Consider the following 23,835-nt stretch of genomic DNA (forward strand, 5'->3'; position numbering starts at 1 on the left):
ACAAAAAAGGGTTGCTCTTTGGGGGGTTGTGTTTTTGCTCAATATATTTGGAAATTAAAGTTTCTGACCCACATCTGGCTTTACCTTTGAGGCTTTTGAGAGTGGGAGAATTCCTTAATCCCCCAGGTGGCAGAGGTGGGCAAAGCATAGGGAAGCAGCAGCATGGGTGAGTAACTTCTTCTACCCCAATCCTGGAAGGGGGGGACCCTGGAAAATGCTTAACCCCAAGTTTCTGACGTGTTACAGCACCAGCCCAGGTTTCTGCCCTTGGACCGAACCTCGGTTAGGAAGGGATCGGAGGTGCCAGATTAGGAAAAAGTTTGGACAAGAGACATCAGGACAGAAATCTCAACTAATGTGTTCTACCCTCCCTTAAAAGGCACATTCCCCTATAATTATAAAGTCCTTTTTATTAGTCAAAAATCACAATCACCTTGAATAAAAGGATGGTACACGCCATCCTCAGCAGAAAATGATACAGTTTATAGAAAACCTCCCCACCTCGCCCCTCCCACACACACTCCCAGTTAAAAACTAGAAAAAAGTCTGCCCTCCTTCCCTGCGATGTCATGGTAGGCTGACTCCTCCAGTGGCCTGCAGCTCTGGAGTGGGCCAGCTCACCGCAGCACCCTCCACTTCACCTTGGGGAGAGGAGGGATGCTGGTGGTCAAGGGGGTTAAAACATTAGTTCCAGTTATACCAGTTCCCAAACATGCACTTCCTTTCTCTCAAGGCCTAGGACAATGGGGATAGGGGGGTAGATAGGAGCCCAAGCATAAGGAGCGATTTGAGGAGGGGAAAATATAGTCCAAGGAGGTCAGAAGTCCGACATACCTCCTCCCTCCTCTTCTCAATGAAAAGAGGGAAGAAAAGAAAAGAAAAGAAAAAGGCAGTTTTGGGTCTTTATCACACCAAAAATGGTTCCCCTCAGACCTGAGAAAAGACCAAGATGTCCAGTCTGGGGAAGGGTACGGGAAACTCAGAGCTCATCTCCCCTTGAGCCTCCATTAATTTCATCTTCATGGCAATGGCTAAGCTAGGCCCCTTTTCTTGGCAACCTGCACTGTCCAGAACTGGAGATGGAGAAATACAGAGCGAGGAGATCAGGGAGCACCCCAGGCACAGGGGTCCCCCCCCAGGTTCCCTCAATCCTCGGGTGGGATGCGCAGGGCAGAATACACCATCACCTGACTGTCCTCCTGCCGTCGGCCTGCAGAGGGGAAGGGAGGTGAGTCTTGGGCAGGATGAAAGCAGAGCACTGACACATGGAAAGTCCTGGATAACAAGGGGGTCCCCAGATGGTGGGGATAAGTGCAGATTCAAACCCACCAGTCACTGACTGGCTGAACCCAGGCTGCTCCTGGTAAAGCCTAAAGGTCACCGGTGGACAAAGCAAAACCCTGAAGGTGGTGGGATAGACCGACGAGGAGACAGAGAATGGTGAACAATGGACCCTGGCTGGGGCTGGGCTCAGTCATGGGCAGTGGGCAGACAGGTGGGATCTGTCAGGTGATCAGTCCAAGTAGTCAGTCCTTACACGAGAGGCTGCGCTGGATACTTCGGAGGGACCCTCCAGCTGTAATGAAGGCCCAGAGCCCCATGGAAACAGTGACTGCATAGATGGGCAGCAGGCTGGCCTCGTACCATGGGTTCAGGAATGTCTGGGGATGGGAGTAACAGTGAAGAAGTTAGATTCTCCTTCTGCCTAATCCCCATGTCCTCTGTGCCTTTGACCCACACCTCTCCCGGCTTTCTCACTCAAATCCCCCAGTTCTTCCCTTCAGAGCACCAACATCTTGAGGTTAAAGGGACTTCTGATTTTCAGCTTCCTCAGAGGTGTCTGCCACTCTTGCTTACCTCAGGCCATCTGCATTACAGTTTGACCAACCCATTCAAACTCCTTCCCAGAGCATCCCCACAGAAGGTTACACAATTGATGCTGAGGTGAGAGACGTCTAAAGACTCACCTTTCTGCCTTCTCCCACAGTAAGTCTTAAAACGTTAAGAAGTGAAGATATATTTCCCCTCCATCCAACTCACCATTAAATTCTTTTCTGACTCAGGCCCCTGTCCCCGACTCACCAGTCCTGATGTCAGTAGGTGACTCCCAACCACCAGGCCCAAAGTCCAGTACCGTCTCCTCTCGCAGGCATCAAAGAACACAACTCCCCAAAAGGTATGGAGCAGGATGATGGCTGCCGTCAGAAAAGCTGCAGGAAGGGAGATGAGGAGGAGATACATCCCACACCTTCTCCCAACCTCCTAAGATAATGAGCCACAGAAATCTCCCAGGGCAGGCCAATAAATAAGATCAGGGCCAGGGATGAGTAGGACATGAAGGCAAACTAGAAAGTGGATCTTACCTGAGGTCAGGAAGTAATAGGGTGAATCTCCATGGATTCCAACCACACCTGGCCCAAGTGCATCGGCCAAAATATTGATAACAGAGAAGACACCACTGATGATACCGAAGGAAAGACCAGAAACTGGGGGGAGGGAGGGTCTCGTCAATATCAGAGATCACTACAGCCTGATTACCAATGATTCCTCCCCATTCCCAGCCACAATTCCCCCACACCTACTCTCCCTCCAGACCACCTCTCCTTGGAAGTCAGATACGAAGGAAACAAGTAGCCGCTTAGAATATGTGGATGTTTACAGACTTCCCTGGGAGAGACGGGTGTCCAACACCCTCCTCCAGTCCCTCTCCCTTGGCTCACCATAGGCCATCTGGCGGATGGAGATGGGTGATCTTCCGTCCTCACTCAGCGATGCTAACCCCTCATCTGCCTTCCTGGGGTGAGGTGGGGTGAGGTGGGGTAGGGGAAACATGAGGGAAAGCAGGAATACTCCTTTCCCTCTAATATCCTCCCTTAGTGCCTCCTTTTCCAAACCACCACCCGGGGGCTGCCCCACTTCTCATAGCGCAATTCTCTCCCCTCTAGAACATCCGTCTTCTTACTTAAGCAGCTTGTAGTAGGCAAAGCGGAACACTTCCTGTAGAAGGACGGAGACCGCAGCACCAAAAATCAGGAGGCCATACTGGAGCCGGGCATCTGACGGGTCGGTTACATGGACCAAGATGAACCAGACCACAGAGGCCAAGAGCAGAGAGACCAGCCAGAAAAATGCCCTGAGAAAAAACATGGGCAATTAGACAGGCAAAGGTAGAGGCAGCCAGAGAAATCAAGGAGAGGAATCAACCAAGGCTGAAGCATGAAAAGTGGAAGTTAAAACTTCCGGATGGTCAGGGAGACAAGGAGCAGATAAGATAAATGTTTCCACCAAGGGAATCTATAGGGTTCCGGACGTAGGGGATACGGCAGAAATTGACTAAAGAGTCTGCTGAGCAATGACAGTCAAAGTGTTTGAGCATAGTAGGGCGAGGTATGCATTCCTGGATCCTCCCTTGGGGTCACCCTAAGTCACCATAGCCCCCTCCCGAGTCTTGGCCTTGAGCCTCCTCTGACGTCGCCGGAAGAAGTATAGAAGGAATCTGTGCGATCCCTGGAAGGCGGAAACCAACCTCGGAATATGGGAAATCACCCAAACCCCAGACTGACTCAACCCTTTCCAATCTTCACCTCCGACTTGTCTCTCCAACTCAGGCTCCCAGAATCGCCCCAGTTCCTCCAGTCCCTTCCGGATTTCTCTCTTCGGCGCCCTCCTAAGTCTCCCGTACCCCTACTCACCCTGCGACCAGGATGATGACGCGAAGCGGGTCCCCGGCCACAGTGATCAAGAAAAGCGCAAAGGCCGGGCCGAAAGCGACAAAAGTGCATCCGAAAAACACTGCGGCCCCCATTGCTTGGCAGCTGGGGGCGGGGTGGAGGCCTGGCCAAGGGAGGCAGATCGGAGGAGCTCGCCAGCTAGAGAGTCCGCGTGGGGTGGCGACGCGACCCCGTAAGGGGCGCGGTGCAATGTCACCCCCGAACCCCGGGGAAGGGGAAGGGGAAAGCACCAAAACCCCAAATACAAGTCCGCGCGACTTCTTCTACGGAAGCCGAGGAGGGCACAAACCCCTACCGCAGCCCTGTGGCCACCTCCCATCTAATTCCCCACCTCCACCCCCCTGGCCAATGGAGAATCGGAGGGGCGGGGCTGCGGAGACCGGGCGGGGGATGCATGGCCCGCTGGGAGTTGTAGTCCTCCTGCCCTTATATTCCTCAACCTCGGTGCTGGGCGTGGCTCAAGCGTCCCCAAGGGAATTGTCCAGCACTCAGCCAGGGCTCCGCTTGGGTTCCTGAGTTCGGTTAGGCCTTGGCTGTGCTTTCCTTTCATTATGTTGTGGGGAAGTGTGAAGAGCAGGACCAAGAACATGGCATAAGTCTGATTACGATAGCATAAAGTATATAAAACAAAGTGGAGTCACTTTTGTCAACTAAAATGGCTGTTAGTCAGCCATGACACTTTGGTTCAAGAGGAAAATTACCTAAGTCAGAGTCAAGACATCTGGCAAGGAGACATAGCTGTCCACGTGGTCAGAGCAGACAACTCTGGCAAAGAAACACACCTAAGGTATCTACACACGTGGTCAGAGTGGTTGTATCTACAGAGTGGGACCACCAATGAATAGGCTCCTGGGGCAATTTCACACTTGCCAGCAGGGGTATCAAGCAGAACAGCCGTGTACTGCCGTGTACTGCCGATAGGCTCCTGGGAAAATTTCCCACTTGCATCAGGGGTGCCAAGATATTTATCAAAAAGACCCAGAAGGATGGAGTACATACCACTTTGAAGATATAACTGAGGCAAATTCCAGGCCACTGCTGAGCCAGCCAAGCTCCACACACCAGAGAGCTGCTCCATGCCACACTGATCTCCCTTGGCATCTGCCACCAGAGACTCTGCCCTGCTGGACCAAGAACTTCACCTGCCCTGCTGCCCACCTAGCTCCAGAGATCCTTCCTTGCTGGATGCTGATGACTCCCTTGCCCAACGTGCTGTCTCCCAGACCTGCAGACTGAGACTCTGGGACTTGGGTTCATATTTCCCCATTGATTGATCTGTGTGTGTATGTTATATTTCTCTTAGATTCTTAGAGTGTGAGTAGGATGTTAATGTATGTTGATGTTCTACTTTGAGTGAACCTGCATTCAATAAAAGCTGAGTGAATAGCATAGTTACTGTGTGTGACTCTTGTCTCTTCCCTGGTACCAGGCTGCTCAGCAGGCAGCTAGCCAAGCAGTTGCCCAGCTAACTTATAGGAAAAACTATATCACAAACATATGCTTGTGACAAGAAGGGGTGGTAGCAATCCTATCTCAACTTTAATTGCTGCAGAGGGGGGAAGATCCTGTAGCAACCTAAAAGACAAATATGAAGAAAGCACAGGATAGACGTTGCAGAGAGACAGGCACGGGTATTGTTTTTACTTGAATGAGAGGAAATGGGCTAGAGCTACTGCCTAAGAGATGAAGGTTAGACTTAAAAGTAGGAGCTCTTTGAACGAGCTAGTAGAGGAGTCATGCAATACAGTGTAATGTATCACTAATGAAGCCTTCACCTGTAATGACAGGAGAATCGGAGAGAAGAAAGAGGATCTTGGAGAGCAATATTAGGAAGGAGTTTAGAGGGGATTCAGAGTTAAAATTGTAAAAAGCAATTAGAACGGTGGGGTTGAAGGAAAATGACCCCTCCCTACCAAGTCATTCAGTTCCTTTTATGTCATACTTCCTCTTTCCTGAAGTGAACCTCAGTGGTGTCTTTTTCTCAGTCTAGGGAAAAGGGCAAGGGTTACATATTACAATGAAAGAAAGACTAGGAGAGGAGGGAATTGTACCCTCTTTTGTATGGGGGTGGGGTTAGTCCTTAGGGAGGATGTTTAGGCAAAAGTATCAGGATGGGAAAGTGAGGAAATCTGGAATACCATTTTTAAGAGAGTAATCAAAGTACCAAAAAACTATAGAAGTTGCTCAAAGAGAACCAGGCTTCCTTTCCTTCCTGGAAGTGATTTATATTTTAATGCACATATATCCACATAAGTATTTTACTTTTTTTTTTCCAGGAAATTCTGTAAAGGAACTGAAAGAATAGATTGTTTAGATTTACATGGAAAGTCACCAAGCAAGTCCTCTCCCAGTGTTGTTGAGAAGGTGGGAGCATCCTGGCCAGTGCTCAAGACTCTAGTGTGTCTTGCTTCTGAGCCAAATCAGGAGAAGAGATGGGGTGAGACAACTCTTCTGTCTCCTTTGAGCTGTTACCACGGCACCTCCTGACAGCACCAAACCTATCTTGTTCATGGGTGGTTCCACAGACTTGCACAGTGCCTGGATCACAGTCAGTATTGAAAGATATTTCCTTCAGGGGAAGATACTTCCTTAAGGGGAAAGATAACTCCCTGAAAAAAGAAACACACATACACACATACAACACTGTATTCTTTTCTTATTCTCTTGCCTGTGAATCCTGAATTGCCTATCAGAGTTATCCTAGCACTTTGTGCCTCGCGTGTATGTCACTAAATGTTTCTGAATCAAATTCAATGAAAGTGGGAAATGTAAAAGCAGAGAAAAGGATAAGATGACTCTACCTCTGTAGGCTGGAATGAAGGGGATACTCCGAGTAACTGGAGATGGAAGCGGTGTGGCACCTACAGCAGGGAAAGAGACTGTCTGCTTTCTTCCTTCTTCCATCCTGTACAGAAAGTTGAGAAAGAGGTGAGGTGAGGTCAACATTTACCAGAGAGGAAATAACTGGCTTTGGCTGAGAGATTCTTATCAAAAGCCATGTAGCAGGTGCTTTCAGAATCAGACAATGATGATGTTGACATTGATCCCATACTTCACAGTCCAAGACAGGCAGAAAAAAGGGACTATTTTCAGTCTAGAAAATGCTCATTCCCTTCTCAGAACATGTCAACTATGAGGAAAGAGATTGTGCCCTGACCGGTGTGGCTCGGTGGATTGGGCATTATCCCACAGAGCCGAAGGTCACCAGTTCTATTCCAGATCAGGACACATGCTTGGGTTGCAGGTTCCGTCCCAGGCTGAAGCAATCCATGTTTCTCTCCCTCTCTTTCTCCTCCCTTCCCCTCACTCTAAATATAAATAAATAAAATCTGAAAGAAAGAAAGAAAGAAAGAAAGAAAGAAAGAAAGAAAGAAAGAAAGAAAGAAAGAAAGAAAGGATTGTGATTAAGCCTCAGAGAGAAGAGCGATTGTGGATGGTGATGGGACAGTGAGAGGGAAGGTGAGCATTCGTGAGGACTGAGAGAGAGGGAAGGAGAGTCGGGGAGAGGGCTTACTAAGAGAAGCTTCTTACTAGTGGGGGTGGGGGTTGTTTTGTTGTTGTTTTGCTTAGTGGCAGCAGGAATCCAAAATGGATCTAATCTAGGCTGGGGGAGCTCAACGAATATGTTCCCATCAAAACCCACTTTGCCTCTCTTAATATGGGCAGTTCTCCCTGAGGACGGGACCAGTAGTAAGTGATGATCTGGCCAGTTAACACGCGGGTGGGGAATTCCACCCTCGGAGAAGAGGGCTGCAGTTCTCTGCTTTGGAGGAGGGCCAGAGGTAGGCCGGAGGCGGGCTGGAGGCGGGCCAGAGGCGGGGTAAATTTGGTGGGAAACGCTGTAATTTCCTTTTTACTTTCACAGTAATAGTGCAGTATCCAGAATGGATGTCCTCTTTGTAGCTATCCTTGCTGTGCCACTGATCCTGGGTAAGTTCACTTCTCTCCGAGTTTTAGGGCCAGGTCTTCTGCCAGAAACAGAGTGGGAGAAAAGAAAATGAGGAGACGGTGAGAGGTGCAATTCAACGGGGAGTGATAAATAACACTCTCATCTGTGCTACAGTCCAGTGTTGGGGTGGAGGGGAATCTGGGAAATGCAGCTAGGAAAGGGGGAGGAAAGCAGAGTTCTGTCAAAGAAGCGACAGCTGATGGGGATGGAGCCCCAGAACCAGGGAGGTCCTAACAAGAGGGAACTTAGCTCTGCATCACCACCAAGCTGAACCAGATGAGAGGGACTAACGTGAGCGTGAAAGAAGAGAAGTAGACTCTGAACGTGAGGTAGTCTGAAACTAGCGAGAGAAGCCCGTATATCTTCTTTCCCAGAATGCTGGAGAAAAGAAGTCTTGTATTAGTAAAGAGATACAAGTTGGGGTGACCTTTAGAGTAGTGAAGAGCTGGGTGCCTTAAGGGACAGAGTCTGAAAAGTAGCTTGTCTCCTTCCCTCTTTTGTCCCCAGTCTGCCAGATGCTTTTTTGTTAAAGTATATTTTATTGATTATGCTATTATAGTTGTTCCATTTTTTTCTCCCCTTTCTCCCCCTCTGCCCTGCACACCCACCCTCCTCCCACCAGTATCCCCTCCACTTAGTTCATGTGCATGAGATGTACATATAAGTTCTTTGGCTTCTCCATTTCCTATACTCTTCTTACCCTCCCCTGTCTATTTTGTACTTACCAATTATGCTTCTTATTCCCTGTACCTTTTCCTCCATTCTCCCCCCATCCCCTCCCCACTAGTAACATTCCATGTGATCTCCATTTCTCTGATTCTGTTCCTCTTCTAGTTGTTTGTTTCATTAGTTTTTGTTTTTCAGTTTCAGTTCTTGATAGTTGTGAGATTGTTGTCATTTACTCTTCATGGTTTTTGATCTTCTTTTTCTTAGATAAGTCCCTTTAACATTTTATGTAATAAGCACTTGGTGATGATGAACTCCTTTAACTTAACCTTATCTGGGAAGCACTTTACCTGCCCTTCCATTCTAAATGATAGCTTTGCTGGAGGGAGTAATTTTGGATGTAGGTCCTTGCCTTTCATGACTTTGAATACTTCTTTCCAGCTCTTTCTTGCCCACAAAGTTTCTTTTGAGAAATCAGCTGATAGCTTTATGGGAACTCCTTTGTAGGTAACTGTCTCCTTTTCTCCTGCTGCTTTTAAGATTCTCTCCTTATCTTTAATCTTGGGTAATGTAATTACTTTGTGCCTTGGTGTGTGCTTCCTTGGGACCAACTTCTTTGAGGCTCTCTGAGCTTCCTGGACTTTCTGGAAGTCTATTTCCTTTGCCAGATTTGGGAATTTCTCTTTCATTATTTGTTCAAATAAGTTTTCAATTTCTTGCTCTTCCTCTTCTCCTTCTGGCACTCCTATGATTTGGACATTGGAACATTTAAAGTTGTCCCAGAGGTTCCTAAGTCTCTCCTCATTTTTTTTGAATTCTTGTTTCTTCATTCTGATCCAGTCGAATGTTTATTTCTTTCTTCTGCCCCAAATGGTTGATTTGAGTCCTGGTTTCCTTCCCTGCACTGGTGGTTCCCTGTATATTTTTCTTCATTTCACTTCGTATAGCCTTCACTTCCTCCATTTTCCGTCTGTACTCAATTATTTCTGTGAGCATCCTGATTACCAGTGTTTTGAACTCTGCATCTGATAGTTTGGCTACCTCCTCATTGCTTAGTTCTTTTTCTGGAGTTTTGATTTGTTCTTTCATTTGGGCCATATTTCTTTGTCTTGGCGCACCTGTAACATTGTAAGTGACAGAGCCTTAGGTATTTGCCAGGGTGAGGCAACCAACTTGGCTGTGTTGTGGTGCTGTATGTGGGGGAGGGGTCAGAAAGGAACAATGCCATCTGCTCACCCTACTTTTCAGTCACTTCCCCCACTATCCACAAGCAAATTGGGCCCTTCTGGTGCTGATTCCTAGGTGGGTGGTTTGTGTGCATTCTAGGGCCCTGGGGGTCTCACCAATGAACTCTCCTGTGAGACTGGTAGTTTTTCCCACCACTGCAGCCCACACAGATTTTTACAGCCAGAGGTTTTGAGGCTTTATTTCCCCACTGTGGAACCCTGGATTGCGTGGTCTTTCCCCCTCCCCCCAGTTGTTCCTCCTGGTTTACCTGCATGTGAATGTGGGACTGCCCAGGCCACCCACTGCCACCTCACCTGCCCAGTCCAAGGCCTTGCGGCATGTGCTGTCTGCCTGGGCTGAGGATACAGGTCCGCCCCTCCCACCAGTCTGGATGAATGTTTCTTCTTTAACTCCTTAGTTGTTGGACTTCCATACAGTTTGATTTTCTGGCAGTTCTGGTTGTTTTTTGTTTTTAAGTTTGTTGTCCTTCTTTTGGTTGTGTGAGGAAGCAAAGCATATCTACCTATATCTCCATCTTGGCTGGAAGTATGACAGGTGCTCTTATTGTTTCCTTTTCCTCCAGGTTCTTATGTCATTCCTTGTGGTTAAGGGAGAGCCTTCAAAGTGTTTAGGGAAGTGTTTTAGCAGGAGGCCTAAGTATTGATCCTATTATGTCAAAGCCACATATTTTCAGTTGGGGGAAGGAAGAAAAATGAACACAGATGAGCCATTTAGTCCAGCTGACTCGTTAAAACAACAACAACAAAAAAAAAACAACAGAAAAACCAGATGTTAAATGGATTGTTCGGAGTTATTCTGCTAGTTAGCAGTGAAACTGGAGCTAAAACACAAAACCAAAGCCTAATGGTGGGTGTGTTCATTATTTGTGAGAGTCCCTGATAAGAGAAGAACTGTCATAAATACAGTACAGTCTGGAGCATACCAAATAGTAGATTTGGAGTTCTTAATTTCTGGTCTCTCTCTCTCTCTCTGCTTCCTACCTTTTTTCTTTTTTTTTTTTCCGAATAAAGATTTACTTACTTATTTTTTGAGAGAGGAGAAAGGAGGGAGATAATTGAGATCTGTTGCTTCTCACACACTCCCAGCGGGGGACCTGGCCTGAACCCAGGCATGTGCCTTGTGGTTTGCAGGATGATGCCCCATCCACCAAGCCATACCACTCAGGGCACACTTCTATCTTTTTTAGGTTTAGTTATTGTTTTGGGTTTACAGTATGTGAAGGGACCTATCTTCTGTTCTGGGAGTTCCTGGATTGAAAGAGCATAGAGTAACAAGCCTCATCACAGATAAGGAGCCCAGAATACTGAGAAGGGTTTAGAGGTGCAGAGATAGGAAAACAGTCTGACCCTTGGAAGTGAGGCAGAGAGAAAGGAAATCAGTAGAGCTGAGATCCATCTCAGGTGTCCTTTTGTTGCTGAGAAGTTCCAATGTCCCTTGACCTCTAGTCCTTGTCCCCATAGGACAAATCTATGAGGATGAAGAAGGACTGGAAGAGGATGATTATTATCAGGTGTTCTATTATTACACAGTCACCCCCAATTATGGTGAGTATGCATAAGTCTCTGACCCTTAGCAGGATGGAGAGAGGTTTGGGGATACATAATTCTGAGATTTTGCCTTCCCCTTTGCAATAGAGGAACTGGGTCGGAGAGAAAGTTGGCTATGAGCAAAGACTCTCAAGGCTCATGATATTATTTCTCAAGCTAGCAATTTTCAATTCTTTGGAAACTGGTTGAAACAACTTGAAAATTCAAATTTGTAAATTATCTTACATATTAGATTGAAAATATAAATGCATACACATTCACAAATATTTTTCCACATTAAAGTTCATTAGAATTAGATTATACCATTAAATTTTACAACTTGAGCAAGTTGAAGTGTTCTGAGCAATTTCTTCCTCTTCTAATTTCTAGATGTAGTACTACCTTTCTTTTTAGTTATTACTAATTATTTTCTCCTCCCCAGATGACATTGTTGCAAATTTCACTGTTGATTACTCCATATTTGAGTCAGAGGACAGGCTGGTAAGTGACATCTAAGAGGAAGAGGATAGGTTAACAGTTAAAAAGAAACTGTGCAATGTTGAAATGTAAATTACTAGTAGAAATAAAAATGATTTGGAGCCCTGGCAGGGTAGCTAAGTCGGTTAGAGTGTTGTCTCAATATAGCTGGGGAAAAGAATGAAGCCAGAACCCAGGAGGCTAAGACACTGAGAGGGAGGGTAGTCCTTGAGTCAAGGGAATTGGTGAATGGGATGGGTACACAATCCATGCAAATGTGAGGTAGGGAGGATCCCTGAGCTTAAGTCTTGGAGAGCCAGCAGGAGGGATGGGAGGCTCGACAGGAGAGGTGAAGGAGAGAAGAACTCTAGAGAATCCATGAGGATGTTGGATGGAAACAATGGTAACTCTTTGTTTCCAAATCCTACTGAGGGTAGAACAGGTTGGATACGGAAGTAATGAAAGCAGAAGAGACTACCATAAGTCATGAAACAGAACACACAGACCATCAGAGGCCAACAGTGAAACCAGTGACAATGGGACAAATGACAACGGAACCAATGACAACGGAACCAATGACAACAGAACCAGTGACAATGAAACCAGTGACAACGGAACCAATGACAACGGAACCAGTGACAACAAAACCAGTGACAACAGAACCTGTGACAATGAAACCAGTGACAATGAAACCAGTGAGTTAATTGGGGATGAGGCTGGAGGGAGGTGAGACATCCCTTACCCTGGATAGATCCCAGGGCTGGTGACATGGAGCAGAGGAAGGATTGGAATACTGACCTTTGGTGGATAGGGGAACCAAATAACTAGTATTGCAATGCAGGCAATCATCTCAGCTTGGCTATCATTTCTTTCACTGAGATTTAATACTAACCTTGTATACAGAACCCTGGGAATATTTGGTGCAGCTAAATTGCAGTTCAATATGTAATGCCTGTAACCCACGTGTATGTAACCCATGCCTAAAGCAGCTAAGGATGCTGCTGCTGATGAAAAGCAAATCTATGATGTTATTATTGCCCTCAAAGGATTTATAAAACCCAAGTTTACACTTATGAAACATTTAGAAGAAAATGCAAAGGTTTATAACAATGTTAGATTACGTACAAATTTGAGAGCATATGACATAGACAAGTGCTTTAGGCAGTGGAAGGAGAGAGATCGGGCTAGGAGTTTTCTGGAAGACTTTTAGAAGGTGATTGTGCTTGAGTTACTTGAAGAATAGGTGAGCTTTTGATTGGTGGTACATTATAAAAGGATGAAAACAATCAGGAAGAAGAATAGTTATTCTAAGAATGAAAGAGCTGCATTGACGAGGGGGATAGAACAAGCACGGCATGTTTGTGGATGACCTATGATTGAAGGAGAGGGTATGTGGAAAGGAACAGTGAGAAATTAAGGGAAAAAATTTACAAGACTCTTAATATTTGCTTGGTAATTTCACATATGGGGAAATATGGCAAAATTATAGAGAATCTGAAATGTCAGGCTGAAGTTTGGATTTATAAGAAATAGGGAGCCTAGTAAGTTCTTCGGAGTGGTAAAGACACAATGAAAGCAGTATTTTAGAAAAAATATTGGTATGATTGTGTACAGGATGCAATGGAGTGAAGAGAGATTCTTGAGATTTGCGTCATTCTCAAAACAATCCATTAAAGTCCTGGACTAGGGCAGTGGCATTTTGAATGGGGAAGGAAAAAATAAGAAGTATTTTGCGGGGGGCTGGGGAAACCTTGTTTCAGTGATAATTTCATATAAGCACTAAATGAGGAGAGAGTTAAAATAACTTACAAGTTTTAAACATGGATGTCTGGGGAAATGGTTGACCAAGGAGGTAAGTGGGAGGTCAGAGTAGTTTAGAAGTGGTTATAAATTTGGTATTGGCCATCCAAACGGTAGCAGAATGAGGCCAGGACTGCAGTTCTAAGTAGAAAGTCACAGTTACGGAAGTGCTTGAGCTCAGTAGAGCCGGTACACGGTTGACCGAAAGGCCAATGCCTGTGCCTATGGAAGGAGAAAGAGGAATCAACCAAGGAAATGCAGATAGCCCAGTTTGTATTACAGAGTCTAGAAGAGAAAGTTTAATATAACCAACAAAAACCACCAGGAGACCAAGGAGAAGGAGGTTACTCATAACCCCCCAAAAAACAGTTTTAAATGAGTGTTTGCAAAAGCTAGGTTTTGTGGAATTAGGGAGTACATTGTAAAGAAGTGGAGGAAGAGTATAGACCAACCATTTGTGAAATCTGGCCATGAAAAAAAGGCAACGGGACCAAAGTGCAACATGCATATAGTTGAACGCAGATGGCAGGGGTTGGTAGGAAAGGAAAACTGATGATTGACAACAAGGACAACAGTTATTTTAAAGTATATAGTAGGTTCCCTTTATATTGTGAATTCCTGGAGTAGCAGATATGTCTTCATGTAGCACACTGACCAGCACTTAACAAATTAAAAAAAAAAACATATTGAATTGAGTTGAGCCTCCCTAGTATGGTTGGGAATGGCTGAAAGTCTCAAAGGGAAGGATTATTTATAGTGATGGGGAGGAAGATTGGTCTTTCTTTACACTCAGAGGAAAGGAAGACAAAAGTTACTATAAAGAGATGGCTATCTTTCCAGAGGGGAAGGGGTAGTAGGAAAGATGATGCTGTCCTACTGTGGGGTGCCATCTGTGTTTTAGCAGAGTCCAGATATGAACCATGCTGTATCCAGTCTGCAGAGTCCTGTTTCCCTCCTCCTGCCCTGGGCCCTCCTTCAGGGGTGGATGTATTTCACGTAGAAGGTGAGAGAGTACGGCCATTGGCATTGGGGGAGTCCGTGAAGCAATTTTTACCACCATCTCTGGCTAGTGTTTCCAGCCCAGTCAATTCTCAGATGCTTAAAAGAACAGGGGTCACATTTAGAAAAATCTTATCATTTGTCTTAGGAACTGTCGCAAAGACTTTAGTAATAAGAGTCATTACTTTTTCTGAATTGGGGGGATTTCAGGACCTCCTAGAGCAGAAGCAGGTGGAATGGAGAAGAAACCCCTCCAGGGTCCCAACTCTGCCTTGCGGAATTAAAGGTGGTTCCAGCCTGATGGCAGTTTAAGGCATGGCAAGTGCCAGAGGGCAAAATGGGAGGGGCCCTATAACCTGGCAGTCTGGAGGCAAAGTTCAGAGGCAGAAGGGGTGGCAGTTCCGTAATGTAGGGGAGAGGTGGTTGGGAGAAAGGAGGAGGGAATAGAAACCTGTATTATAAGGAAGGAATTTAAGCTGGGATTCTAAATAACTAAGAGGAAATGAAGAGATTTAACAGAAGAAAGGGGTGCAAACAGGAGGGGACACGTCTTCCAGATGTCATGGAGAAATCTAGTTCAGAACATGAAATCTGGGGAGTCCTCACAGAGGTGGAGGGCACAGAGAGGTTTCCTGAGTCCCCTGAACTTGGTGGTGGTTTTTTTTTTTTTCCTTTCTTTGCTTTCTTAGGAGAAAGAAGGCTGCTATGACTCTTTGGATGGGGAGACGGGAAGAGGAAATTGGACAATAAAATAAATAAATGAAATAATTTGGTTATGCTCTACTCCTTAACGAGGGTCTGTTCTAAGGTGGTAACATTAAGAGAGCACGACGGTATAGGGGTGGGATGAGTAGATTAAGAACGGGAGTTAGGTGGCAATGGTATTAGAGGGAGTCATTAGGACTTGCAATTTTTGGAAGAATGGAGAACAGCACCCACAGAAAACCGGTTTATTCACAGCCCATAACTCCCTCTAACTCTATTGCTTTATTTTATTATATATGGTGTTAAAACAGTGTTTGGGGAGGGTTGAAATTTATTCAGAACCCTTTTTTTTCTTTTTATAAAAATAAGCACATTGTTAAACATGTAAAATATCAAAAACTACTTAGAATAGATTCTAAAAATTCACACACTCCTCCACCCCCACCCCCAAACAATGTGCCTTTTCCAGTTAGTAATTAGGGCAGGCAAGGATACGTATGTATGAATGTATGTATGTATGTATGTAAGTGTGTGTGTGTTTTCGCTATCCTCGCGACCCTAATCAGAACTGGGCTGCCCCCTTGCGGTCTCTTCTATGTCACAGCTTCAATCAGCCTACAGTCCATGAGCCCCATCACCTTTTCTCTTCACTGTACCATTTCAATACTGCAAGGGGCAGGGAATAGTAAAACTCCGGACTTGTCCCCTTCCCGCCTTCAAAACCTTTCGAATCTCTTGAGGGAACAAATGAAACTGAAGATGGACAAACACATAACCTACAAGATCAGGGACCTCCCCCATTCCGTTCCTTTACAGAATTCAGGGTGCAGAGCCCGAGGAGCCCGGGTGGAAAAGTCTGAAACAATCGAGTTCTGCTTTGACCTCTAGAGTCGTGGCGTCCTGGCATCTGGGCTGGTAACGTGTACGGCGGGTTATGTAAGGAAAGGGCTGAAGGAGCCGCCCCAGCGGGAGCCCTGGAGAGGACGCGGTGTTCTCGGCGGCAGTCCCCACCCTCCTCACCCAGCAGGGCAGGAGGCACCCAACTCGTAGGAGAAGGAGGAGGGTATGGTGAAACAGAGACCAGGAAATCACGAGGGCTGGGCCGCCGAGAGGGGTGAGGATACACAGTAGCACGCCTCCATTCTAACACACGTTGCAGATGCTAGTCGTTGAGGGTTCCACGTGCTGCAACCGTGAGCAGAGGCGCTCAAAGAGGGGTCAGAGGGGTACGCTCGCAAGGAGTCAGGAGTCCCACATCTCGAGGCTCACGCCTCAGGTCACACAACCAGTCTGCACACTAAAGCCAAGCGCTTCCGGCGCACCACCATCCTATTTAACGTCACGAGTTCCGCCTTTTTCCTCCCCTTCTTTCCACTCTTCTTCCATCCTCCTCCTTTTCTCATCACCGGGTCCTCTCCGAGAGCCGCATGTAGGGGCGGAGCACGGAATGCTCCCCTTCCAGCCAATCGCCATCTGCATGCCTCTCTATTGGCCGAGCCCCTATATACTGTAGCAAATGAGATATGAACTTCAGCAACTACAGTCACGTGCCACCGGCTAGACGACCAATGAGGGTGCGAGGTCTGTGTACGCAGGGGAAGGCACGTGCGGAGCTGCACGTGTTTGGGAGGGGGAAGGGGCGGGACCCACTGGGAGAGAGGCGGAGGTGGCGAGCTGAGACCCGTGGAGTGTGAGGAGCTGGACACAGTCTGCGCTGAGCCGACCACACAGGTGAGGAAAACCGAAGGACCGGCAGCTGTGTGCGCGGGATCAGCCGGGAGAGAGAGGGTTTAGGGACCTCTTGGTATTCGGAGCGATCGTATCTGGTGGCAGAGGGACCCAAGAGGGTACGGAGCAGAGATCCTAATTGGAAAGACTGGGAAGAGGCGGTGTGTGTGTTGGGAGGTTGGAGGTGGCCAGGGGTCTTTTTGGGAGGCGGTTCCAGCAGAGTCACTAGATGGGTTCCAGAGCCCGAGGTTTAACGCTCGCCGGCGGCGCGACCTCAGGTAGAGAGGCTCGCGGCGGGATCAGGTGAACAATGGACCAGACTGGGGAAGTGTTAAGTCAGGTATTTACTCTGAAGTGAGGGAAGAAGGAACGAAGTCTGTCCGGCTGAGAGCTGCTTTGTGTACACCAGAGGGGCAGTCCAGGTCCTTAATGGAGGCGGGGGAGATGGCTTGTCTATTTTGTCTGAGAGGAGGGAGGGAAGAGATGTGATTATCCCGTACTGTGCACCCCAGTCTCCCAGTCCATTTCCTAATTGTCAGACGCTGGTTTCAAACTCCTTCGCTTTGCTCTTCAGTTGCAGGTTCGATCTTTGGGCACTCCAGGAGCTGCTCTCCAGCCCCTGCTTCTGAACCTATGGATTCTCCATCTAGCGTTTCTTCCAATTCTTCCTCCTCTCTCCCTTCCTCTTTTTCTGCCTCACCAGGGAACAGTGACTTTGGCTTCCCCTCCGATAATGAAGGGGAGGGAAAAGGGGCTCCTGGCCCCAGGCCAGACACTGTTGGGCAGAGGGGAGGTTCTCGGCCCCGCCTGGGTCCTATTCGCCGCAGGCAACGACCCAAGTTTTCCAGTAATCAACTTACAGCATCGCACTCTGAACAGCGGGGCTTGGCTTCTCCTATGGCGGGATCCAGGGTCAAAAGATCAAGAGATGATGAATTGGAGACCAGTCTAAACCTCCACGGTTGTACCACAGAAGGGGACCTGCTCTTTGCTCAGAAGGTAAGAGAAAGCTGGGAAAAGAAGACACTGTGCACCCTGCTGATTGATAAGGATATTGTGAGGATAGTATTGGCTCCCAGATTTGGAGCTGCAAGAAAAATCAGTACTAGTGTGGGCAATGCTTGGTCTTCTCATAGCCTTTGACCTGTCTTCCTACAGTGTAAAGAGCTCCAGGGATTCATACGTCCTCTCACAGACCTACTGAATGGGCTGAAGATGGGTCGCTTTGAAAGAGGTAATTATTTGATCAGTTGCATTCATCTGAGCTAGGTTCCTCTCTCTCAAAATATGTTTTAAATGTGTATTTCTTTTAAGTCTTTTTTGGGTTTCTGAATTATTCCTTTTTTTTTCTTCCATGACTTAATTTCTTTGGGTGAATCCATTTTAACCTCCTTCTGTCCTTTATCTGACTCAATTCTTGAATTTCAATCCTTGATCTCTTTCTTACTTCCTGAACCCAGGATTGAGCAGTTTTCAGCAGAGTGTGGCAATGGACAGGATCCAGCGTATCGTAGGTGTTTTGCAGAAGCCACAGATGGGGTAAGTTCTCTTGGTTCTTTCCTCAGTAATTCATAAAAAAGGAGACATCTTCAATCCTGTCATGTTGCTTTTTTCACACTTAATTTTTTTTTAATGTCTTTTTCACAGAGAGCGTTATCTGGGAACCCTGCTACAGGTAGAAGGAATGTTAAAGACTTGGTTTCCTCACATAGCTGCCCAGAAGTCATCACGGGGTAGTAGCAGGCGCCAGCTGACCAAGGTAAGAACTTGTAAACCTGAGGAAGAGGTAGGAGAATAACCAAGGAAATGAAGTGTATATTTAGGAATGGGCTCCCTTTTCCATTTCCTTCTCAGTCTTTTCGCTTTTCAACAAGTTTCTTTTTAGGGAAGGGAAAGATGAAACTTCCTGTATTGTCTTGATTCCTAGATGGGTTTTTTTGCTCTATTACTACAAAGAATTCCATGTAGCAGCTTATCTGCTTTCTGCATAGAGAGAATCTTTTTACCTGGCCATCCATATACAGAAAGATGCCTCAGCTTCCTTCTGCAAATTCTTTCTCCTCTGCTGCCCCTAAAATGCTTTCCTTCTCCGTTTTACCACTGCCCAAGTATCCTTGTACCAGACCCTCTGGAAGCATGGGTTTGTGGACTGGTCATCAGAAGTAAGACGTATGTGACTGGGACCAAGGACGACAACTGTGAGGCACCCATAGGGGAGTGTTGGATAGAGTTTAGACCTGGTATGAGAGTGACCTATTTTCTGGGCCTTCTAATAATCAGGTATTTAGGGGGCACTCAAATGATAGGGAGGAGAAAGTTTCCTATAGGTAATAGACATTCCTTATTTTCAGTCAACCATCATTATGACTCTGAGAATAATTGATTTAAAAATAAGCAGGAGCCCTGGCCAGGTGGCTGAGTTAGTTGGAGTGTCATCCCACTACACACGATTGCTGGTTCAATCCCCAGTCAGGGCACATTCAGGAGTCAATCAATGAATGCCCAAGTAAGTGGAACAACAGATCAGGGATTCTGTCTCTCTTGCACAAATAAATTTTTTAAAAAGTTAATGGTTAAAAAAAAAAAAAGCAGGAGGAGCAATGGCAAGGTTGCTCCCCATCAGGGCACATGCAAGAATCAGCCAATGAATGCATAGGTAAGTGGGACAGCAAATTGATGTTTCTCTCTCTCACTTTCTCCCTTTCTCTCTAAAATCTTTTTTTTTAAATTTTAAATAATGATTGAAAATAAGCTGGAGGAATAGAGTGAAACCTTACCATTTGTGACAGCATGGATGGACCTCCAGAGTATTATGCTAAGTAAAATAAGTCAGTCAGAAAAAGACAAATGCAATATGATTTCACTTACATGTGCATTCTAAAGAACAAAATAAATGAGCAAACAAAACAGAAATAGGCTCATAGATACAGACAACTGACTGATGGTTGCCAACGGGGAGAGGGTTAGAGGACTGGATGAAAAAACATGAAGGAATTAGGATGTACACATTGGTAGTTGTGAAATAGTCATGGGAATGTAAAGTACAGTGTAGGGAATATAGTCAATAATAATTGTAATAGCGATGTGTGGTGCCAGGTGGGTACTGGAAATATAAGGGGGCACACTTTGTAAAGTAAGATTGTCTAGCCACTATGCTGCGCCCCTGAAACTAGTACAAAACAGTATTGAATGTAAACTGTAATTAAAAAATAAAATTAAAAAAATAAGCATGAGGATCTTGCCTGCATATTAATTTATACTTTGTAAGGCATTCAACATAGGAAATTGAATTTAAAATACAGAAATTGGAAAATGATTCCAATTAAAAGAAATTCTAAAATGAATTATAAGTAGTAAGCACCCATGGAACTGTATTGTTTTGTATATGTCTTAATATCCAGTGCCCAATACAGCGTGTGGTACATAGTGGGGCACACTATGTATAAATGAAAGTATAATTTGGTTACTAAAACTTTTACTTAGTTATGATCTGGCAGGAAATTATCTGTTGCACAAAACAAGGTATGTTTCCTTTGCAAACAGAGTTCCTAAGGAGAGCAAAGGTTCACGCAATGGGTAGAGTTAATCTGAAAGCTTTCTCATAATTTCTTTTCTCCTTTCTCCCCCTTCCTAGCATTTTTCAAGCCACCACAGTTATCCAGCTGCTTCCTCTCCTACACGTCCCGTGGAAAAGATGGACCAGATGCAGCTAAGACACTTAGTATTGAAACCAAAGCAGCCTTGGCTTCTCACTGAACTGCCACCTATGAACCTCACTTGGATCCACACCACTCCAATTTGCAACCCCCCTCTCAGTTCCCCAGGTACCATCTCCTTTAGCCATGGTCCTTCAGGCACCGGAACCAGCATTGGTGTCATCCTTTTCCTCCAGCAGAGAGAGCAGCCCTTCACCCACTCTGCCCCGACCACTCCAGTTCCACCTACTACAGGATCTCCCGGCATCCCTGGTTATCCTAAGAAACTATCTGGAGAGGGACCTCGTTGCCACAGCTTACCAATAACTCTGCCATCAGACTGGAGCCGTACCCTGTCCCCTGGTGATCTACCCGGCATGGCCAGAGAGATAAATGTGGGACACTTAGAGCAGATGAGAAGCCATCCTCCAGTTGCTCCTGATGTCCGTCCTCTTAACCCCTAGTCCAGGACTTAAGACTGTGGTTTCTAATATCTATTAATATATGTCCATATGTATGTGTGTGTGTTTTACTTTTAATGTGTGCATTTGTGTTAAGGGAAGAGAAATCCTTTCTCATTAAAGAAATTTTATACTTAAACAGTTTGCTGATTGGGGGAAAATTGAAACCTTCTATTTCCAATACCAACATTTATCCTCTAAGCTGCAGAAAAGAAGAAAAGGGGTGGGGAGTTTGTGAGATTGAGCTCCACCAAGTTAGAAGTCTGGATGGGACAACAGAAGTCCTGTGGGAGAGGAAGAGGGACTCTGCTGCTATCTTCCTGGGGAACACCTTTGAGACAGTTATGGGGCTCAGAGTTGGCTTTGTTTTTGTCATTCAGGCTCAGAGACTAGTACGTTTCCCTTTGTGTCTCACTGGTGTAGTCATCCAGCTGGCCCAGACTAGCAGGTTCTTCTGCTTCACAATAGCTCTTTACCTTAATGGGCACCGTTGATGCTTGTGGATAAGTGCATATGTAATCTGCTGCCAGAGGTGGACCCAAGAGCCAGAACAGGCACTGTGGTTGCCAGTTTTGAAGAGGAAGGGGTGCCCTAGAACTGTTAGAATGGGGAGTCCCTCACACACTGGGCCTCATCCTTAATCAGAAAGCTGCAGCTGCTAAGTTATTACTGTATTACTATATTTATTATTACATTATTTATTACAAACAATTTACCTATATCTATTCTTTTCCATATAATACTGTTTGGGATTTGTCTCACTTTCCACCAAAACTATATCCTCCCCCACTGTAAGTCTTGGCAGTATATGAGGCTATACATTCATTTTATTGTTTATTGGCTACCTGGCATGTTTCTCACAGCTAGTTCCATCTCTTGCCCCTGAGTTTCAAGTCCTCTGTTCTCAGCTAGTAATTGTTTCCTTTTATTTCAGAGAACATGACCTCCTTTCTAAGGCAGACCTCATTGGTGCTTTTGGTTACTCTCACTTCTGCAATATCACTTACCCCCTCTTCCTCTTGTAACTTCAATTTATCATTGAATTATTTATTATTTATTTAACCTGTGAGTTTGATCAGGTGCCCCCTTCTTGAAAACCTCTCTTGAGCCTGATTGCCCTCTCTTGTTTTTTTCTCCATAATTCTTGACAGAGTGGTCTAATTGTACTCTTTCTGACTCCTTTTTACCCTCATGCAGCCTAGCCTCCACTCTGCCACACCTTCCCAAGTCACTGATGAGCTCACAGAATCAGAGTATTACAGTGTAGCTACCACCCAATCAATAGCGAGGTCCAGGGCACCTTTACAAAGATGTTCTTCGTGCTGTCTGTATCACCTGACACTCCTGATGCTGCCCGCTGAAACTGTCCTCCCTTGGATCCCATGACAGCACGCTAGCCTAATTCTCCTCTTACCTGCCTGGCAACAACTTCATAAACTCTTAATGGCCCCACTTCTGCCCACTCCAGAGTGTAGGTGTACCCTAGGCTCACGCATTGACTCCTCTCTGACATTTTTTTTTCACCTGAAGTCTTCATCTTCTTTCATGGCTTTAATTATTGCCTCAGTTTTAGAATACTGCAAAAGCTTCATCTCCTGTCACAGTCTTTCCCCTGAGATGACACTGAATGTCTAAGTCCCTGCTGGAAGGCTCTATTTACATATTACTAACACTACTGAAAATGTCAGCATTTTAGAGCCAAGAGGTACCGTTTGTATCTGATCCAACTCCTTCATTTTATAGATGAGGAAACTTAGGTGTCTCGTGCAAGAACACAATGTGTGGTACAGAACAGCTTGGTTTATAGTCTGGCCTTTTTTCCGGTGCTCACCAGTCAAAATTACCATCTTTCTTTTAAAGGTGTTCTGTTCTGCCTTTTTATATTCTCTTTTTCTTTGGTTAATGCCGTCTATGGTATTAACCATCGTTTTTCCAGATAACGAGGCTTAAAATTTGGTGTCATTCAAGCACCAAATCCTTTTTATTCTGTATTTGGAATATCTCTTAAAATTCATTTCTTCACATTCATTCCATTGCCACCTCTCTGGTCTAAACTTTGACTAGTCTTCCTTACCTCAATTCCCTTCTCACTGATAACCAGATAAATTTTCCTAGAACAGTGCTATGCATGTCGTTCCCTAGTCAAATCTGCTAATGGCTCACCAGTGCTTTGAGATGAAAGTCCAAAACCTTCAGTCAAGATCCTATTTCTCCCTCTGCTCCCCTGCATGATCCCTCTGTTCCAGTTTTCTTATTTGTCCCTGAAAACAATGAGGCTTTTTGCCTCTGCACTTAATGTTCATGCTGTTCACTTTGCCCAGTCTTTCCTGGTTCTGTCAACTAAACTCTACTGTTCTCTAACTCAAGGTCTTCTTCCAATTAGTCTCTCCATTAAACATGATATATGTAGGCTCAGTCTTGGGCCTGTAAAATGAGATCATGTACATAAACCAACTAGTACAAGGTATGGTATATAGTAGGCCCTCAAAAATATTACTTTTCCCATCCTTTATTTCAAAGTATTTTTTATCCCATTTGATTCCCATGACAAAATTTGCGTGATTGAGGGCAGATATTAGTTCCATTTTACAGATTAGGAAATAGATTGGTAGTTTAAGTCAGGGATCAGCAAGACTCAGTAAATATTTTAGGCCTTGTGGGCCATGTGTCTCTGTTGCAGCCATACATAATATACAAACAAATGAACACAGCTGTATCCCAATAAAGTTTATTTGCAAAAACAACGGTGGAGTTGGATTTGACTTGTAGGCAGTAATTTGCAGACTACTGGTTTAAGTGACTTGCTTGCGGTCATATGCCTGATGTCGGAATTTGGATAGACTCCAGATC

At 45.5% G+C, this 23,835-nt stretch overlaps 3 protein-coding genes across 6 annotated transcripts; 2 read left to right on the top strand and 1 right to left on the bottom strand.

Annotated features, from left to right (window-relative positions):
* Positions 1-399: 399 nt before the first annotated feature.
* On the bottom strand, positions 400-4,039 carry APH1A (aph-1 homolog A, gamma-secretase subunit). The gene is made up of 7 exons (XM_024570139.4): positions 3,693-4,039; positions 2,963-3,133; positions 2,721-2,794; positions 2,364-2,486; positions 2,083-2,210; positions 1,538-1,661; positions 400-1,210 (listed from the first exon to the last, which is right to left on the bottom strand). The coding sequence occupies exons 1-7, from the start codon at positions 3,803-3,805 to the stop codon at positions 1,146-1,148; spliced, it is 798 nt and encodes a 265-aa protein (XP_024425907.1). The 5' UTR covers positions 3,806-4,039; the 3' UTR covers positions 400-1,145.
* A 3,492-nt stretch (positions 4,040-7,531) lies between these two features.
* C12H1orf54 (chromosome 12 C1orf54 homolog) lies at positions 7,532-15,164 on the top strand. 2 transcript variants are annotated; one of them, XM_024570590.4, is made up of 6 exons: positions 7,532-7,661; positions 11,055-11,138; positions 11,563-11,621; positions 12,035-12,292; positions 14,299-14,400; positions 15,086-15,164. In XM_024570590.4, the coding sequence occupies exons 1-5, from the start codon at positions 7,616-7,618 to the stop codon at positions 14,395-14,397; spliced, it is 546 nt and encodes a 181-aa protein (XP_024426358.2). In that variant the 5' UTR covers positions 7,532-7,615; the 3' UTR covers positions 14,398-14,400; positions 15,086-15,164. The 2 variants fall into 2 exon arrangements, with proteins under 2 accessions (XP_024426358.2, XP_024426359.2); XM_024570591.4 differs by having other exon boundaries at positions 14,302-14,400.
* A 1,549-nt stretch (positions 15,165-16,713) lies between these two features.
* CIART (circadian associated repressor of transcription) lies at positions 16,714-21,124 on the top strand. Of its 3 annotated transcripts, none has more exons than XM_045203325.2 (6): positions 16,714-16,832; positions 17,709-17,828; positions 17,988-18,063; positions 18,290-18,368; positions 18,477-18,588; positions 20,464-21,124. In XM_045203325.2, the coding sequence occupies exons 2-6, from the start codon at positions 17,727-17,729 to the stop codon at positions 20,986-20,988; spliced, it is 894 nt and encodes a 297-aa protein (XP_045059260.2). In that variant the 5' UTR covers positions 16,714-16,832; positions 17,709-17,726; the 3' UTR covers positions 20,989-21,124. The 3 variants fall into 3 exon arrangements, with proteins under 3 accessions (XP_045059260.2, XP_024426207.2, XP_045059259.2); XM_024570439.4 differs by having other exon boundaries at positions 16,724-16,832; positions 17,404-17,828; XM_045203324.2 differs by having other exon boundaries at positions 16,736-16,832; positions 17,692-17,828.
* Positions 21,125-23,835: the final 2,711 nt, after the last annotated feature.

The sequence above is a fragment of the Desmodus rotundus genome, chromosome 12 (genome assembly GCF_022682495.2).
Source record: "Desmodus rotundus isolate HL8 chromosome 12, HLdesRot8A.1, whole genome shotgun sequence".
Taxonomy (NCBI): Eukaryota; Metazoa; Chordata; class Mammalia; order Chiroptera; family Phyllostomidae; genus Desmodus; species Desmodus rotundus.

Coding starts and splice junctions, on each gene's coding strand:
- APH1A (XM_024570139.4), bottom strand. CDS start 3,805: ATGGGGGCCGCAGTGTTTTTCGGATGCACTTTTGTCGCTTTCGGCCCG. Junction 3,134..3,692: donor GTCATCATCCTGGTCGCAGG/GTGAGTAGGGGT, acceptor GTTTTTTCTCAG/GGCATTTTTCTGGCTGGTCT. Junction 2,795..2,962: donor GCCTACTACAAGCTGCTTAA/GTAAGAAGACGG, acceptor ACCTCACCCCAG/GAAGGCAGATGAGGGGTTAG.
- C12H1orf54 (XM_024570590.4), top strand. CDS start 7,616: ATGGATGTCCTCTTTGTAGCTATCCTTGCTGTGCCACTGATCCTGG. Junction 11,139..11,562: donor CACAGTCACCCCCAATTATG/GTGAGTATGCAT, acceptor TCTCCTCCCCAG/ATGACATTGTTGCAAATTTC. Junction 12,293..14,298: donor AACCAGTGACAATGAAACCA/GTGAGTTAATTG, acceptor TCTGTGTTTTAG/CAGAGTCCAGATATGAACCA.
- CIART (XM_024570439.4), top strand. CDS start 17,463: ATGGATTCTCCATCTAGCGTTTCTTCCAATTCTTCCTCCTCTCTCCCT. Junction 17,829..17,987: donor ACCTGCTCTTTGCTCAGAAG/GTAAGAGAAAGC, acceptor GTCTTCCTACAG/TGTAAAGAGCTCCAGGGATT. Junction 18,064..18,289: donor GATGGGTCGCTTTGAAAGAG/GTAATTATTTGA, acceptor TCCTGAACCCAG/GATTGAGCAGTTTTCAGCAG.